Source organism: Coffea eugenioides, chromosome 11, assembly GCF_003713205.1.
Source record: "Coffea eugenioides isolate CCC68of chromosome 11, Ceug_1.0, whole genome shotgun sequence".
NCBI lineage: Eukaryota > Viridiplantae > Streptophyta > Magnoliopsida > Gentianales > Rubiaceae > Coffea > Coffea eugenioides.
This window is the reverse complement of record NC_040045.1, coordinates 51568629-51587432: the sequence shown is the minus strand read 5'-3', so window position 1 is coordinate 51587432 and position 18804 is coordinate 51568629. Positions and strand designations below refer to the sequence as shown.

At 38.4% G+C, this 18804-nt stretch overlaps 3 protein-coding genes across 3 annotated transcripts; 1 reads left to right on the top strand and 2 right to left on the bottom strand.

Moving 5' to 3' along the window:
* The first annotated feature begins 333 nt into the window (after positions 1 to 333).
* On the top strand, positions 334 to 4320 carry LOC113753357 (carbonic anhydrase 2). Its single transcript, XM_027297488.1, has 10 exons — positions 334 to 868; positions 1773 to 1834; positions 2177 to 2317; positions 2425 to 2473; positions 2583 to 2699; positions 2815 to 2868; positions 3131 to 3216; positions 3494 to 3599; positions 3723 to 3881; positions 4154 to 4320. Exons 1-10 carry the CDS (start codon positions 668 to 670, stop codon positions 4193 to 4195), a joined length of 1017 nt encoding a protein of 338 aa, XP_027153289.1. The 5' UTR covers positions 334 to 667; the 3' UTR covers positions 4196 to 4320.
* Positions 4321 to 4933: 613 nt separating this feature from the next.
* Positions 4934 to 9203, bottom strand: LOC113751054 (protease Do-like 1, chloroplastic). The gene is made up of 8 exons (XM_027294907.1): positions 8697 to 9203; positions 8324 to 8446; positions 7838 to 8009; positions 7291 to 7328; positions 6533 to 6731; positions 6247 to 6399; positions 5976 to 6110; positions 4934 to 5855 (listed from the first exon to the last, which is right to left on the bottom strand). Exons 1-8 carry the CDS (start codon positions 9158 to 9160, stop codon positions 5775 to 5777), a joined length of 1365 nt encoding a protein of 454 aa, XP_027150708.1. The 5' UTR covers positions 9161 to 9203; the 3' UTR covers positions 4934 to 5774.
* Positions 9204 to 10718: 1515 nt separating this feature from the next.
* LOC113751055 lies at positions 10719 to 15732 on the bottom strand. Its single transcript, XM_027294908.1, has 14 exons — positions 15201 to 15732; positions 14886 to 15030; positions 14371 to 14438; positions 14221 to 14274; positions 14045 to 14128; positions 13875 to 13960; positions 13458 to 13538; positions 13132 to 13262; positions 12913 to 12954; positions 12586 to 12662; positions 12383 to 12473; positions 12219 to 12300; positions 11485 to 11557; positions 10719 to 11179 (listed from the first exon to the last, which is right to left on the bottom strand). Exons 1-14 carry the CDS (start codon positions 15293 to 15295, stop codon positions 11011 to 11013), a joined length of 1278 nt encoding a protein of 425 aa, XP_027150709.1. The 5' UTR covers positions 15296 to 15732; the 3' UTR covers positions 10719 to 11010.
* Positions 15733 to 18804: the final 3072 nt, after the last annotated feature.

The following is an 18804-nucleotide window of genomic DNA, read 5'->3' as shown; positions in this document are numbered from 1 at the left end:
CTCCCTAGTCCAGAATGATTTGCAGATGGGCATCCCAAGTTAATTAGTCCCGGATTAGATCACCATAGGATGTTGCAAGTCAAACGTTAATTTGTTATAGGAAAGTGGTGACCCGTGGGTGTGACCTGTGCTGAGTCCCCATGTCCCATTCCCAGAAGAAGAAATAACATTATCGTATGAAAACTAGCCAAACCAACAAACTTACATTGGCATTAACTTCATAAATAGCCCTTGTGAACGTACATTATTAATGTAGTCGGGAAATAGGAATATGTTGCGTTTTACACCCCCCCCCCCACCCCTGGGGTCATGATCATCTTCATACCAGTAAGGCCAGCCTAAAAATTTCCCCCAGAAGTCAGCAAGACATTTGATTTGTTGGGTGATTAGTTTAAGCAAATACGGGTATATGTGGAGGCAGAAGGGGAGCAGAATTGAATGAATCTCCAACGTCCAAACCTCATCCTCAAACGTAGAAGCTCTCGTTTCCCCGGCTTTCGCTTTCGTTATCCGATGGCTTTGTATGATGCACGCACGCTGCTAGTGCAAAGAGAGAGAGAAAGAGAGGACATGCATTGCATGGTGATTGATTGATCATAAAGGAAAGGGGAGGGGAGGGTTAGGTACGTAGGTATAAAGCCACACCACAGAAAGAACCATTGGCACAATGTCGACCGCTTCCATCAACGGCTGGTGCTTCGCCTCTGTCTCCGCCAACGCCTCTGCCCAGCAGAATTCACTCAAAACATCATCCACATTACGACCCTCTGTTTTTGCCAAGCTTGAATCATCATCACCTTCACTGCCTCGTCTAATCAGAGACGAGCCTGTTTTTGCTGCACCAGCTTCCGTCTTCAGCCCAAATTTGGTACTCTTTTTTTTTTCTTTTTTCTTTTCACGCTTCTACTACTCTGTGGTTCCTATTTCAACAAGCGACAGTATTATGGTGTACCGTTGTTTTTTCAAGCTGACCCACAATTGATACCTCTTTTGGTACTCTTTCACGACCAACATGCGTACGGCAACTTTTTGTTTTTAGGCAGAAATTAGCCATGCACGTAAAATTGTAGTACTAATCATTTATGGAATGGGAAGTACATGTCAATGCCCATATGCAACAGAATATGCCCAGAACAACACTACCAGATTTGTTTCCTACAGTCTTGCCCTGTGTACATCTACATAATTTCCACAAAAATGTTTCTGTTTCTAAATACTGCCACACGTCATTCTTCTGATGTCAACTAAACATTTCACAACTGTTATGGAATGGCTCCCACACTCTGAGTTAAGCAAACCCTTTTTATTGTCTTGCTAATTTCTATAGCCTATTTTTCTTGGGACCATTACCCAGGCGGTGATGGCAAAATGGAAGGGTCAATAAATTATCCTATTGAAATCACGAATGGTTTCTGCATTTTAGAGTTGTCTTCTTCATGGCAGTTAACATGAACTAGGCGCTCCCAAAATCCACATACATGATCATGTCATGGTTAACAAACATTAGATGATAGTTATTGAGTATGAAAGCAACATATATCTACATCTCACGAGTCACGACTGCATACAAAAAAACTTTTGCAAAGCAGTTTCTTGATTCATGTTAATGATACTGGTTTAAAGCTTGTGACAATTTGAACTCTTTCTGTCTCTTCCTTGACATTTGCCTTTTCAAACTTTCTCTTCTCTTTGTACCAGTTAAAGAATAAACCTTTTTTCTTGTTTGTGGAAAAAAAAAAGAATAAACCTTTTTTTGCACCGGGAAATTGCAGAGGGAAGGTATGTCAAAAGAAGAGTATGAGGAGGCCATTGTCGGACTTCAGAAGCTTCTCAGGTTTGCCCATCTTTAAACATGGACAGAATTATCCACCTATGATTTCTCAATAGTGATCATTTGATCTTTTTTAAAAAGCAAGTACAGATGAATACGTAGCCGCCTGCAACCATTCGTTATTAAGTTCTTGATAGTACAAAATAGTGTGAAGTGCAGGACTCAATTACTTTTTATTCTATGTTCTGATCTTGCCCTGTTCTCCCCCTCCCGGCGGGTCTAAAAACAGGATACTCGGGAGTAATACAAAAACAGAATATTGATCTTGTTGTAGCAAAGTAGCTCTTGTGAAGAATGGCAGAAGAAACACGGTACACGTCTCACAGCATTAAACTTGTTTTGCAGCGAAAAGGTAGGGTACGGACCCGTTGCAGCTGCAAAAATTGAGCAAATCACTGCAGAGTTGCAAACAACTGACACCAAAGCCTTCGATGCAGTCGAGAAGTTGAAAACAGGCTTCATTCGGTTCAAAAGGGAGAAATATGAGTAAGAACAGATAATTAGCATTCGTTAAGTCCTTAGTAGTGTTGCACCTCAAGAAATTAGAAATTCGATCGCGTCACGCGTTTATGTAACATTTTTGTACGAGCCAGGACAAATCCAGCCTTGTTCGGCCAACTTGCTAAAGGCCAGAGCCCAAAGGTACACAACTATATATGGATAGGATCAATCTTTCTATCGGATACTTCTGCTAGTATTGCATACTTCAGCTGCTCCTCAACCTGGGAGTAAATGAATACTTATGTAACAGTATATGATCGTGGCATGCGCGGACTCTCGGGTTAACCCCTCACTCATTTTGAGCCTCCAACCAGGGGACGCATTCATCGTCCGAAGTGTTGCAAATTTGGTTCCTCCATATGATCAGGTTACCTGAATTAATAAGTCTACTTCTTCATGTGCCCCGCTTAGAGATTCACAAATTCATGAATTTTATATCTCCAACTCGGTAATTATTTTGTTTTTTTTTTGGTGGGTGACAGTTGAAGCATTCTGAATTTGGGGCTGCAATCGAATTTGCAGTTTTGCATCTCAAGGTGAAGCTTAAAAACTCGTACTTTCTTTCGAATCTCCCCCTCAAAGTATAAAAACTTTAGGGAAAAAACGGGAATTCATCGTCTAGCGATACATTTCTTCTTCTTCTTCTTTTTTTTTGAGTTAAAAGGGAGAGCTTGCAAACTCTATGACATGACAACTTCTTGTCGACAGTTTGATCTCGTATGCTCTCCTTGGACTCTCCAAATGTGCACTCCCAACTTTTTCTGCATTTCTTTATATTAACCAATTTTCACTCCACAGGTGGAGAATATTGTGGTCATCGGGCACAGCGCCTGTGGAGGGATTAAGGGCCTGATGTCTATTCCAGAAGATGGAACCACCTCCACGTAAGTTTCAATTCTTCTTTTTAACACTTCAAACAGTAGTGGCATTTCTCAAGTTCAGAAAAGGATAAAACATGATGACCGTATACGTAAAATAATGTAAAAGAGAGAGCAAGAAAGCTCCAACTAATGTTGGTGAAGCACCTGCCCCATGGTTTGCGACTTTGCGCCACCACCCTCTCTGTTGGTTTTTGCAAATTGGGCGCAAAATCAACTAGAAATTGAATAATAGTGTACTAAAAATGCATTCCTTACTCAAAACAAATATTGTAATTTGCAGTGACTTCATTGAAGATTGGGTCAAAATTGGTTTACCTGCGAGGGCAAAGGTGAAAACAGAACATGGCAGCAAACCTTTACCTGAGCAGATTGTACTCGCTGAAAAGGTATTTACTATTTTAGTGCAGCAACCATGGATATTGGCTTCACTTAAACTTGCTTCTGTTTGAAAGAAAAAAAAGAAAAAAAATGGCTTCATGTGGGTAACATGTTAATGGAACATGGTGCAGGAAACTGTGAATGTATCGCTTGGAAACTTGCTAACATATCCATTTGTGAGAGATGGGTTGGTGAAGAGAACTCTAGCAGTGAAGGGTGGTTACTACGATTTTATTCAAGGATCGTTTGAGCTCTGGGGACTTGAATTCAACTTTTCTCCTTCAGTATCTGTATGAACTCAACCATAATCAGTTACCACATCTTTGTTCCCTCATGCGGAAGCCATGCTGGATTTTCCTCCTAAAAGGGCAAAATCATAACTAATGTGTAATCCAGATCTTCAGTGCCTCAGCATCTTATCCTGTAGTTAAAAGGGTTTCCTTTCTTGAAAATAAAGAGGACTACTAGCCCCCTTCCATCATCTATAGTTATAATTCACTTGCATTCTTCAGTGCCCCGGTATCTTATCTTGTAGTAAAAAAGGTTTCCTTGCATTTGCTAGGTAAGGGATGTCGCTACCGTACTCCACTGGAAGCTCTACTAGGTAGGGACAGTAACGGCCATTCTGCAGACGATGTCCTCTTCACTCTGTAGTTTGTATTACTACCACTACTACTATATATAAACAACAGTTGCATGAAATATGATCTCCAATTCAGTTGTAAAATCTAATGCCACCCCAATAATACATACCGGAATTGTAAACCGGACTCTAATGCGATCATATCTTTGGAAAACCAATTCCGGGAAGAGATGCATGCATGTAAATCCATTTATACATCATGCAACTCCTGCTTTGGCTCTAACACATATTTGCTTGTCCTTCGGATGCTACGTTTTTCACCGTCAGCAAATGTTAGTACTAAACTTTTGGCGCAACCCAAATCGACTTCTGTTTTTTTTTTTTTTGTTGATACGATAGATTATCCTACATTAGAGGGAGGGGGAGGATCTGAAGAGGTCTAAAGATAATCCGAAAGGAACTGAATCACCACTGAACCATACGGATGCACTACGCACCCGCCTTGAACCCTTACCTCCCATCCCACCAAACTTTAATGCATTAACGGTGGCCAACAACCCAATGGCTGGTGGTTCCAAATCGACTGATACACAAATCGAAATGCTGATAGTAAACTTGATAGCGAAATGGGCAGATACAGAGTTATCGGTGAGGTGTATCTTGTGCTTGTGTGGGTGTGGGGTACTTGTTTTGAAATCATATGGTATTGTTACATCTGACTGCATTGAAGACCGACAACAAGAAGAAAGAAAAAAAAAATTCATGAATAGTCTTATAATAATAGACAATTGCACCAATTCACACATCCTAAGTTGCCAAATTAACTCCAGGATCAACTCGATGATCCAGCTCTTAGTACTCAGCCACGACATTTAGATCCTCAAGCCAGCGATCCAGGACCCCATGTTCTACACCTCTTTCACCTCTTTTACTAGTTTCGACCCCGGAAGACTCTCCCTGATAAAACTGGAGAATGCTTGGGTACTCCTCAAGCAGCAGCTTAAAATGTTCTGCCTTAACCGCTTACGAGTTAAAACCATGCGGACTGAGGAGTTCAAGCGTAACATGACAGCCATACCCAAATTACTAATTCATTTCCAGCAGCAAGTTAGAAAAAACGCCTTGGTCTAGCTGTAGATACTTGTTTACTGCAACATATCTTAAAGCCAACAAATCCCGGTCCACATGCCTTCTCCTAAACCCTTTTTGTTTCCTGATCTTATCTCTTTAACTTCTTTGGCCAGCACAGAGTAATGATAAACGCTTTCGTTAGCTTTTACAAAGTAAATCTACTTCTACTCCCCTATGACCAGTATACACCACTTGGAGGAAAAGAAGCTCAGGAAGTTTCTCTTTAAAACTTCTCTTCTGCTTTCCATGCATTCTTAGGAAATAGTGGCTGGAGCACCAGCAAGCTAACGTAGCTTAAGGTAGCTCCATAGCTGTACAGTGCACCACCAGACTGATGAAGCAACTAAAAGCACAAAAATAGCAGTATATGAATGTGCCACGTACAATATCTGAACATCAGAAATACTAGACACATAAGATAATCAAATTTCCTAGTGGTATACATATTCTCAGGGGCGGTCCTGATACATCATGTCTCATCATCAGGCTTTGGTTCGAGGGTTACAGGGATCTTCTCTATGTGATCACCGCGCAGCACTTCAACAATAACCTTGGATCAGATTAAGTGCCAAGTCTTAGCGCACAGTAGTGTATGCAATCATTTAGTCCAAAAAACTGCCACAATCAGCAGAGAGAGAGAGAGAGAGAGGCAACATAACTCTGCACTTACCTCTTCGCCCACTTTACATTGATCAAGAATTCTGTACAAATCACTACCATTAGAGACCTTTTTCCCGTTAACAGATGTTATAATATCTCCCAGGATAAGTCTACCAAAAGAATCACGTTTAGTTGGCTGGAGACCCTACAAAAAATGAATTCACTGATTTGATTTAGAAACTTTTGTCAAATGGGTAAATGGAAAACTCAGAAGACTCCCAATAACAGAAAGAGAGGCAGAGTCAGCAGTAGCATGAGAAGAGAGGAAAGAATTCACTTACTGCTTTTCCAGCTGGACCATTTGGAGGAGCATCCAAGACAAGCACCCCACTAACTCCCAGTTGTTCTACAGACTGATCAGGTGCAAACTTGATTCCTAAAATTGGTCTAGTGACTTTCCCAAACTTCACCAATTGATCAACAATGCCACCAACCTGCAGAACTTTTCTCCTTGAATAAGTGAATGGGTGACTTCTAAATGATACGCTTTTTGGACATTTTACCTTGACATCTATGTAAACCCGTCTAGTTGTAAACTCATGACCTTAATGACCAGTATGAACTCACAGTGTCAACAGGAATTGAGAATCCAACCCCAGAAGATGCACCAGATGGAGAATATATAGCTGTATTTATCCCAATAAGGCTTCCCGAACTATCAAGAAGTGGTCCTCCGCTATTACCAGGATTTATTGCAGCATCTGTCTGGATGACATCCTGAATTGGACGGCCACTAGCAGCAGAATTTATTTCTCTTCGAAGCCCACTACATTTAAACACTTGCAACAATTTAGAGAAAGCTTATGCAACATGAGTGTCCTTTAACTAAACTATTCCAGATAGAAAATACTTAGGTCATATACTCCCATAACTCGTACCAAATTAATAATTGTGGAAATTGATGCAATATTGTTGTCATTGATATTTAATACCCGGCCTTCAGATGCATCTCACAGACTTAGAATGAGGAAATCCTCTAGAATAATGTTAAGGATAAGCTTGAGGCGACTGTCATTTATCTTACTTACTCCATTCAAATTTCAATTGTGGTACGACACACACCTTGCACATAGTGAGATCCTATCTTTTAGGAGAGGACAACAGTTAAAAATATGGGAGCCCAAAAGACCTGCATACATTCTTTATTAAGAAGCTAAATCATACCACGTTTACTTCTGTTCAAAATGAAAAAAAGGGAAATAAAGAAAGAAAAGTGTATGTCCGTGCAGTAAAGGTTCAGCGATTTTCTGCCAAAGGAAAAGCTTACATGAATTCAACTTTGACAAAAATCAACTTCTGAATAAGTGAAACAAGTGCAAGCATACCTGATGACACCAGTTGTAAGTGTATGGTCAAGGCCGAACTGCAAAATGAGATGTATGAGCATATAAATCACTAAATCACTTTGTTAAACTAGAAGAAAGTGCATTAAACTAAACATGGATGTGGGTGAAAAATTTAGATAGCCTGAAGATGATCACTATATGCAGGGTTAGGAACTGAACTTGGTTTTGCCTGGTTGAGGGAATAATAGTTAACAAGAGAAACCTAAAGAGCTGTAACATGGCCCTGCAGGACCCAAAGATGGGTGTCCAGCATTTATAAGGCCTTGATCATATTGTGCTTCTAATCTATGCCCATATTTTGAACAAATATCACACCACCAGGAAAAACACATCTGGCATAAGTGGAAGTTGATATCTTTCCATTGGTAAGCCAAAACAAATTAGTGTTTTCCCCTTCTCTTTTAAGCTCAATAAGTATAATGAAATTCAGCTATGAGCTACCTTTGAAGAAGAACAAACATTTCCAGCAGAAAGCAATATATCTGGTCGAACAAGAATCTTTGGTAGCAATGGAGAAAATACTTACAGGATTACCAATAGCAAAGACCTTTTGGCCAACAAGTAAGTCACCAGACACACCAATTGGAATAGGTCTCAGCTTGTCTTTTGGAGCATTAATCCGCAGCACAGCGACATCTTTATCTTGGTCGTACCCAACAATTTTTGCATCGTAAGTGCTCTGGTCTGCCAGTGTGACCCTGAATTATAACAAGACACTATGAGGAAGAAAAAAGTTGTCACGGAAAAAGTTTTATCTGCCTGCAATTTCAAGTGTTTCGAGGATACGACTACTTTTGGCTTTCAATGATTACAGGATTGTCACAAAAATATGCTCTGGCATCCTCACACTTACTGATATCCTTCTTTGAGATAATAGAACAAATAGCTATTTACAGATACAAGCACAGTAAAGCCCACAGCATGCGTTCAATATTGTGTCTAGCCAAAAAGAAGAAAAGAGCCCTCAAACTCAAAGCAGCAAACAAGGATGTGCTGATGCGAAGTAACTAACCTGAGATCGGATGCACCTCGAATCACATGAAAGTTGGTGACAATGTGACCCTGCTTATCCCACACAAAGCCCGATCCTGACCCTTGAGGTACCTCAAATATGTCCAGTGTGAATGCGTCCTGCCTGAAACACACATGGGTGCTAATCAATCAAAACCTGATCGACCCCTTAGAACTGTCAAGGAATACTAAACCACAAACGAAAGCATTGACCAAAATATAACATCATCATCACTTCCAATTCAAGAACCCAATTCCAGGCCTTCATTGTGGCACATGAATCATCAATGACCCAGATTGCATTTCGAACAGATATGTAAATGAAAATAAATTCTAGTACTAATCCCAATAGTTGGAGAAGGTGCAGCATTTACTTGGCAGCGAGATTGGTGATGTAGACAACTGAAGGTGTATTTTCCTGAAAAAGACGAACTGTAGCCAGCTCATCACTTTGCAACTTCTTGGGCGTTGTTGTGCTTACGAATGCTGAAGCCGGAGCAACATCGGAGAGAAATAGGGAGCAAGATAAGGCCAGAGAAGCGCAGGCTACAAAAAGCGAGTCCAATAGTTGCTTTTTGATGCTCGATTTTTCGTCGGACTCGTCAGAGAGGTAGCTGGAGCTCGAGCTAGAATTACTGCCAAGAGCGCAGACAATTGGAAGGAGAGGACTAGTACTACTTGTACCAGTACCACTGGCCAGGCTTCTCCGATAATAGAGGGCCCTAGTAGATAGGGTGAATTTGAGTAGTATGGAGCTGGGAGGAGCTGAAAGGCGCGAAAGCCACGAGGTGTTCGTGGGCGTTGCAGTGACAAATGAATGGGCAGAAGAAGCAGCCATTCCCCTGCGCAGAGAGAGAGAGAGAGAGAGAGAGAGAGACTGCTTGCTTACCTCAGGTTCACATACTCTAGTAGTAGAGTATTACAGCATTTTCCATTAATAAATAATAAAATAATACCAATACTAATACTAATGCAGTACTCTGGCTAATATCGTTTGGATTAGCTATTTTTAGGGTGTTTTTGAAAAATTTTGCTGTAACAGAGTTTTTTGTGTATATTTTAGAATATTTTTAGAAAATATTTTGGGATATTTAAGAGTATAAGAGTTTCTAGAATATATTTTGAAATATTTTTTAAAATTTAAAAAAATTTAAACTAATTTTTAGATTACCTTTTAGAGTACTTTTTAAAAATTTTTATTATATTTGAAAAACTAGTTTTTTAAAAACACTAAAAAAACAGGGGATCAAAAAATATATATATCTAGGAGAGTAACATATTGTATTGTATAAAGCCATAAACACACGATGTTACTTTTTAAAATTCGTAATTTATCCTTAATTATAAGGCAAATTGGTCCCAATATATTCCCGAAAAACATTTCATAAAGCAAGCACTTTTTTCATTCAGATCTAATTATAATTTTTTCACACTAACTCCCTCGCATCCCCACTTTTCTTTCCATCATAACTCTCTCACATCCTCACTTTTTTCTCCATCATGATTTTAAATAGCTTCCTCTAAAGTAAAAACTATAAATTTTAAATATCTTCCTCTAAAGTAAAAACTATAAATTTTTCAAATAAATGCACATGTATTTACCATGATATGTAGCTTAATACGAAAAAATAATCATACATTTTCTCCATATAAGCACATACTTAGGACGTGCTCATAAAAAAGATGCTATATAAAAGGGAAGAAAGGCATATGGTGTAAACTTTTTTTTATAATTTTTTTTGCTGCTTAAACTACCCTTAATAACTATCCGTTTTCAACTTCCAATGTATCCCTCTTCCAGCTAATATGTATATTTTTATTATTTTGTTTTTCAACTTAATTAATAAATCTTAATTTTTATTAACAACTATTAGTTATAGTTATAAATTACTACTAAATAATTATTTGTTTATATATTTTATTTTAGCAAATTTTCTACACATTTACTATTACGACATAAAACTAATTCTCTAGAAAATTATTTCAAATATAGCCTAAAAATATGGTATGAATTTCTTTTATTAGCTAATGAACACACATTCTAGCGTGCCTTGAGCACTAGCATGTGCGTGTGAGTGAGTATATCCTATGTGCTTTCCACATTAGTGAGGCTGCAACCTTGTTTCCTCGTCAGGGGGCCCATTCCTTCAACGATCATGGAGCGTACTAGATTCAAGGAGCGGATACGGTCAAGTTTAAAATAACTGGAATTACGAGTCCACTCGTCGAAGTACTGATACTAATAATAATAATAATTAATTGCCATTGCAGCGGGCCCCACCAGTAACTAACTCTCCACTTCCAGACTCTTCAAATTGGCATTTTTCTCGTCATTTCTACCAGACAGAGACTCTTTCTTTTTTTAGTACATAAAGATAAAACTTCTACACCATAGCAAAATGTAAAGACGCAAGCAAGCAGTACCACTCCTTCTCCAGAGGTGGTTTTACAGTGTTGTCATTCTCGGCTTCTAGTCTTAGAAGCATTGATTGAAAAAAAAAAAAAATTACACAGGAAAATAATCCGGAGAAGTTACAACGTATGAAGGAGGAGAGAGATATTGCAAAGTCCGAAACTTGTGGTGATTCTAAAATATGAAAAAATCTCTCAGTTTGTCATGTTCACTCTGTCGTGCGGTGCATCCCCTGCTCCTGTAGCACTAATAGCTATAGCTGCCTAAGCCTCAGATTACAAAATTTTGCCCAAGGGTCTCAGTTCCCTGGGTATGCCATCAAAATTCCCAGAATTGACGTCAGATTGTAGCACAGGCCTCTTCCCAATTTTCCAGTGTATGCCCTCCGCCAGATGCTCCTTGTTTGGTGTCAGCATCACAAAATTTGGATCGGCCCTCTGATAACTGCATTTCCCAGGAGTAGAAAACTATCAGGAAAATTTCAAGGTTTTTTCTCTTCAATAAATTATTCTTGTGTAAGTAAAATCTCAAGGATCCAGCCGGACGAAAAATCAAGAGACTTGAAATTAGTGGCAAAACGTGGTATTTGTAGGAGTATTAACTCCTAAGAAACTCATTCTCATTTATCATGCTTCCCATTTTTACAAAGCCAGAAATTCAAGTAACACAGGAGAATGCACTTTCCAGCTGCCCTCAGCCATTGGGCTTTAAATAACACAAAGGACAAGAAGATCAACATGATAACCAACCTCGCTTCTCTAAGACTGTCAACACGAATGCCAAAACCAAAGGCTGTTTCTCTTTTTGAACGATCTCTGGTTGCTGGCAGCCAACAGAAACACTATTCAGAAACAGTTCAGTTTATCTGACAATTGAGAGACAGGACTTATATACGGTCTAGTAGATATTCCAATGAAGAGTGCAAATTATATGTGTAGAAAACAATCAAAAGACCTCAAGCACAAATAACTTCCCAATTTCACAGCTTCGGCATAAATAACATGACTCTTTTAGCATCAGAGAAGTGACTCTGAACTTGTACACAGCAGAGGATTATGAATAATGACTTTGACAGTGATTTAATTTGAGAGTTAAAACACTGCAAAAAGAAGTTGCTTCTGAGAGCATTTAGTACAAGAAGACAGACCACAAGCGAGTACATCCCAGTATAGCACCAGAAAAGTTTAACCCAAAGAGACAACCAACCAAAGTGGTACGTTGTTATCCAGGAAAAATTTTCAACATTGGATGCTACAAAGGAAATACAAAAGTCAACACCAACAAAGATATAGCACAACAGTTTAACAAGGTTTGGACACAAAAGATCATCACTAGCGGAGGATCTATAAGGACTATGAAATTGCCATCTTACACCATCTTATCTCTATATCACATTTACCAGTGCCCTAGATTATGAAAACTATATGATTAGTAAGAGTGAGGAAAAGGATCCAAATCAACAATGCCTTTTGTTTAGCTGTACCTGAAATGCTGAAAGTAAAAGAAGGTTTCCACCATGACTTAAAAGCTAAAGCTAGAGATGAACTTAGAGGTCCCACCTTCCCCTGCGAAAGATGATGCAAACAGTTAGAAACCGAAAACTTTGGTGACCGAAACAAATTGCATAACAACACAAGCAGTTGTTACCTTAAGCAAAAAGTTTTTGTTGGCTTGCCAAGATGCAGCAACTTGAAAAGTTGAGTCGTGGATACTGTTGGAGGTCTTCTCATCATCAACTCTAAGCATAAAAAGAATAACAAATAACTGAAAAACCCCTTCTAGCTGAGCTGTCTATTAGGAACTTCAAACATATTCTAGAATGCAAAATTCATTTAGTTACTCAAAAATACCTTGTCTGCAACTCAAAACCAAAGTCAATATAATTAGTGATTCCAACTACTTCATCTTCTTCAAGTGGATTTTTCACCTATGACATTGCATAAATTACTTCCTGTCAGTATCATCTTCCAAATTAATCTCCAAGTAAATGTCTAAGCAAGAACATGGAATCAAAGAACTATAGAAACTTTGTTCAAACCATACCATTATCTATCAATATCAGTTTGTCGAGGATCAAATACATAGTGAGGAAAAAAAGAAAGATATGAGAGAGAGAGAGAGAGAGAGACAGAACAGAGCAAAGGGAAGGAGAGTTAGGGTAGGAAGAGAAGCCATACACGTCTTTGGACTACCACATGTTGATAGAATGAGGCAATGAACTGCAGTGAGTATTTTCAAAAAAATCATGTAAGTGACAGAAAAAGGTACAAACTAATATGCAGGAAAAGAATATTTGTATACCACTAGAAGATACATTAAAAAGTAGGTTAGCAGTAGTACTTTGAGCAAATAAATACAGGCACAAAGAGAATTACACAAAGCTGAAAGGCAAAAACCTGCGAATTTTTAGCTAGTTCAAGACCAAAATTGAAGGATGGACTCAAAGGGCTGCCTGATCCTAGCCCATAACCAATAGCACAGCTCCAATTAGCCAAGTTTTTATATCTTGCTGCATCCTTGCTTCCAACTGTGTCAAATCAGCAGATTATAGAGAAATCATATGCATAGATATCATCAAGAATCTGATAGATTGATATTCCGTTCCTATCATTCAAAGACCACACGGAACCATCTTCACATGTTATTATGACCCTATGCTTGACAAATTGTACCTCAAGCATTAATCAAGAAAAACAATGACTCTTATTTCAAATAAACTTACACTGGGGTTCATATTGCACTCCTGCCATCAACCTTCCCATCTTGCTTACCAACCAAGCACTTCTTGGAAACTCATCTCCCACTAGAATAAACAAGATAATATCATTTAGGGCCCATGTAGGAAATTTTGCCAAAATACATGTTTATATTCATAAGTTGAAAAATCAGTATGTTCAGCTGTGAGTCATCTAAATCAAGAAACAGAGGTTGTCTGATTCCAAGTTAAGAGGGAAAGGACTAAACATGAAGGACTAGGGTCCAGACCACATTCCCTTGAGCCCATGTGGATACACCAGAAAAAAGGAATTTAGGAATTTTATAGCAGCTAAGCCAAAATATTCAGCTCACAGCTTCCAGAACACAAGGAGCCAAAAAGTACAACGGAAGTAAATCAGTGATGCAGCAGGAGATCACTAACATGAAAAAGGCATAACTGTAGCTCCAACTGAAAGATTTGACGAGCCATATCTCAAACCCATAACACCATGATCTTCCGATGATACTCTGCAATGTCAACAACTTTCTCATGATAACAACAGGAATATGGGGATCAAATCAACTAAGTTGAAATCATTACGAACTTGGTACCTCTTCTTCAGAAGCACAGGGAAGATGCCAAAGGCTCCAAAACCCATTCTAGGATAATATGCACACGACCTAATTAGCAGAGTCCTACATGAACGGCACGCAATAGTTTCTTAGAAAGTGGAAGTCCCCTGAACAGGCAAGCAAACTAAGAGTTGAAACAAAAACATTGGCCTTACGGATCAGAATTTGATACAGAAAGGTCCATGAATGTATGAGGATCGTCAACATCACTGCAGAACGTCAACTTCATTTAAGAAGATGAACGATACATGAATCTAAAGTGGATGGCAGAACGCAAACAACAGAAGTACTGAAATAGACCATACCTCTGCCATCGAAACTGGGCATTTCCAACAATTCTTTCCTCGGGCTTCTGGTCAAGTGGACCCATCACCTAAACAGGCTAAGGAACCAACTACTCTCGAATCACTGCTTTGTATAGTTATCAAACTGCACTGGAACCACAAATCACACTTCCTAGCGCTACTACTCCGATTCTGTGACAGTGACACTCCATGTGTTTGACTATTTGACTAAATGAGTGGGAAATGAAGAATTTCATAAATTCTCTCAAATTATCAAGCCAGCCCCAAATTAAAGGAAATAGTGCGTTAAAAAAGTTATATTTTCTGATATATTACGCACCTGTTAAATGTGTCAAATAGGCTTGGCTTCACCGGTTAAATATCCTTTTTCAGTTGAAATTAGCTTAATATTAATAACAACACACATAACTTCAAGTTTTTTTCACCAACATTAACATGGTATGAGGATCAAAAACAAATCTCTTGTTTAATATACTTGTGAATGAGTGATGAAATGACAAAGTGGAAATGGATACAGTAGCAATCAAATCCACGTGAGGATCATCAATGGGCTTAAGCATGATCCTGGTGCTAAAATGCTTGGACTCTTCAAAATAATCCTCAAACAAACACCTCAATGGAAGTTTGCCAAACAACAAATTGTAGGATGACTCCAGCATCCTGCATTGCCCCACAATCCCCCATCCATAGATACCCAACATTAGACAATCAATTCAAGACCTGCTGCGAGGAACTTCAATTTCGCTTGCACGCATGGAGCAGATATTTATAAATAGCAAAAATCGAGCAGCATTTAAAGAAAATAAAATAAATTATGGGTAAAAGCAAACCTAGTACGAGCAGCGAGTGGAGGGAAATCGAAGAGCGGCGGAACCAACACCAATGGCGGTGGTGGTTCTTTGGTATCCGACCACCAGTTTCCCATCGTGACTCCGACCGTGAATTGATGGACGAGTCGAGTGTTAAGAGTATGTGTTTAGCAGTGGCAGCAATAGTAGTAATCCAAGTCTTAACGAACCCCGCGCATCTTCTGTTGCCACTTGCCACCAACCAACGACCGCTTCTGCAGCTCCGGGATCAATTCAACTGGACCAATTTTGCAGATTTACACTAGCAACGTGGCGTCAGAAAAAGCGTGCCCAATTTTGGAAACTCATTTCTTCTCAGTAGCAGCAGAAACTGATAAAACGTGGCAATAGGGCCAAAAGTCCCGCTGCAAGTGGATGCTTTCTACACACCCAAAACGTGGGGGTTCCCGCGGAGTAGGCCTTTCAACGGGTTGGATACAAGTTAACCCGTTATAATGTACCAGCTCCTAACCCGATCCGTTTACCCTACGAATCTTGTGTTTACGGTCCTGGAATCAGGTTCGATGGATCTCATATCCAGCCTGAATCTACTCGGAAGAGGAGGAGAAAAAAAAAAAAGACCCAACAAAAATAAGGTTCGAGACTATCTACATATAACTGTAAGAAGTTTGCATCATTTCAAAACTAAATCCAAAACCAACTACAAATCAACCTCCAAACTTAAACAAATTAAATTGCAAAGGTAAATCACAAATCACTTACAATATTTATTTCAAAACTAATCACAACTCAATCTATAAAGTCACTACTAAATCCAAGCAAACATTAAATATCAAATATTATTGTGCTAATTTCATAGAATATGTTTTGTGGTTCTAATGGATGGAAGGATGTTCTGTACTAAAGCATAAGCTTTTTTTTTATTTTTTACAATGAAATTTTGAATAACTAAGTTGATAGGAATTAATTTAGTTTTTGTACAGTTTGAATAGATAAAATATCTTCTTCTACAGATTTTGGTCGTTGAATTTGATAAAAAAAAAAAATCATTCCTATACAAATAGAAGTAGGGCTCATGTTGGACCGAATAACTTAACTCAAACTCGTAAACTATTCAGTCAACAGTTCGGCTATGAAGCAGCAAGTCAAGCTCGAACTTCAATATTTTACACTCGAAAGTTTGACGAACCTAATCGAGCTTTTTATAATATATATTTTAAAATTTTATATTTATTATTATGAAATGTCAATAATATCCTTTATTTAAAATTATATGTAAAAAATTAATTTTTATTACGTGAGTTTGATTAGACTTGATTGAGTTCGAATAGGCTCGATTGAGTTTGATTTGAATTGATTAGATTTAATTAAACTCGAACTCGAGTTCAAACTCGAATAACGTAAATTGAAGTCGAGTTCGAATTCGAACATGAATTCTAAAAACTCGATCTCGAGTTTAGTTATTTTACCTACTCGAGTTTCGACTCGGCTCAAACGCACCACTACATAGAAGACGTAGTACACAAATTTTACAAGTCTTTACAAATGCATGCAAGATCATCTAAAGCCAAACCATTAAAATTAACTTGAATTTCTCTATGTTTTATAGTGGTCTTTGATCCTTATATTAAAAAAAAATATTTGTGTAATTTAGTCAAGATTCTAAGGCACACCCAAGCTCCTTTAGGGTGCGTTTGATAAAATTGAAATTTAAAAATTGAAATCTGAAATCTGAAATTTGAATTCATTAAATTATTGAATTATTAAGTATTAAATCTAATATATTTGAGTGCATATTATATTCAGTGATAAGTGAATAACTTATCACTTAATTTTAGGAATAAGTTTTGTTTAGAAAATCCAGTAATTAATTTAGATGTTCAATTTTGAGTTATCAAACAATCTGAATATGTTAAAATTTGAATTCTTTAAATTTAAGTGTTAAAGCTAGTTATCAAATAGGCCTAATAGTCATTTAAAGAATGTATATAAACTGGGAAGAGGGTGCCAAAGCATGGTTGTCCTCCATCCATGTCTTCCTCACGTGTGGGTTGTGAGAGTTGCCCATGCTCTAGAATTCTTTTTTTGTTGTTTTGTTTGTTTGTACTTGTATTTGTTCTTTCTTTTTGTCGTATTCTTTCTATTGTTGCAAGGACTCAGTGCCATGCGTCTCCTGTCCTAGGAACCAAACAAGACATCAAACGTTCTTTGTCTTTGGAACCCAGCAGCAATTATTACATATTACTAAGAGCCTTATAGAATGGCAGAATGTTTTCTATCGAGCTGTTGAAAGCAGGGAAGTGATGATTAGCTTCCTATTAAAAAGAGATAATAACTTAAATGAATTACTAGAACTTGCCGCCCATATACACCTTTTTGGTATTTTTTGTCTTGGGTTTATATTGTAGTGTGATAAATAGGAAATTGCTTGACAAATTTTACCCAAATTATAGAATATGTCAACAGCGCATGTAATTTTACTAATAATATATTATATCAAATTACCATCAAATTATAGTGTGATAAAAAATGAAATTGCTTGATGATAACTTTTGCCCAGTCTATAGAATATGTCAAGAGCCCATGCAATTTTAATAATAATAATATTATATCGGATTACTATAGTTCTGCCATTTATTAATTACAACCGTATATTATATTAAATTACTGCAGGAAATTGTATTTAAGTTTAAAAGTAACACATCTTGACAATAGTGTACATGTGTTTGGCTATTTTTGTCTTACCCTTCTTGCTTTATAGTGTGTAGATAAGAAATTGGTAGATAATTTTTGCTTGGTGCCTGAGATATGACAATGACCCATGTAATTCTGCTAGTTATGTTATATTACATACCGCTACTGTGCGATTTTATTGGTTAAATAAGAATGTATAATGGGAATGAGGGTGCTCACCTCGGCAGTACCTTGTTGCCGAGGTGACCTCGTTTCGTCTCCTACACGAACACAGCCATTCCCCGATCCGGACCCTGAGCTCGGCTCGGTCCATGGTCTCCTACTTGGATGACCTCTGCACCCCTGGCTACCACCTCGGCTAGACGCCGATTATGTCAACACCCCTGACAACGCTCAGGACCAGTGCTTTGTCTGAAAAGCACTGAGTGATCTTAATGACTACTGCGCAGGACCCCCGTCATCCAGCCCAGGCGGCTACAGTGTCAGAGTCAGGCCTCCTGGCAGGGAACAGAGCCGTAATGTCAGGACGTGGGTCCCACCAGCATGAACCCTCCGTCCTGACCTCCACTCCCACTCTATAAATACCCCTCCTGTACATTTCGCAAGTAAGCATACTGTTCATCTGACAATACTACTGCTTTTCTCTCGTTCTCGTACTAACTTGATCGTCGGAGTGATCCCAGGGGAGAGGCCCCGCCATTCACTTCGGACACGAGGATACACCTCACTTCATCTCAGAGGAGCTTGATTTTGGTCGGTTCAGCTACCCACCATAAATCACCTCTTCAGGGAACATTATTGATTTTTAGTGAATTACTAATACTAGCCGACAATATACATCTCTTCAAGTGCATGGACAACTATATATATGTTCACTGGCTACATCATGAAAAATCCCTGTGCCATGTTTCTTTTTTCAGCATGTAGTATA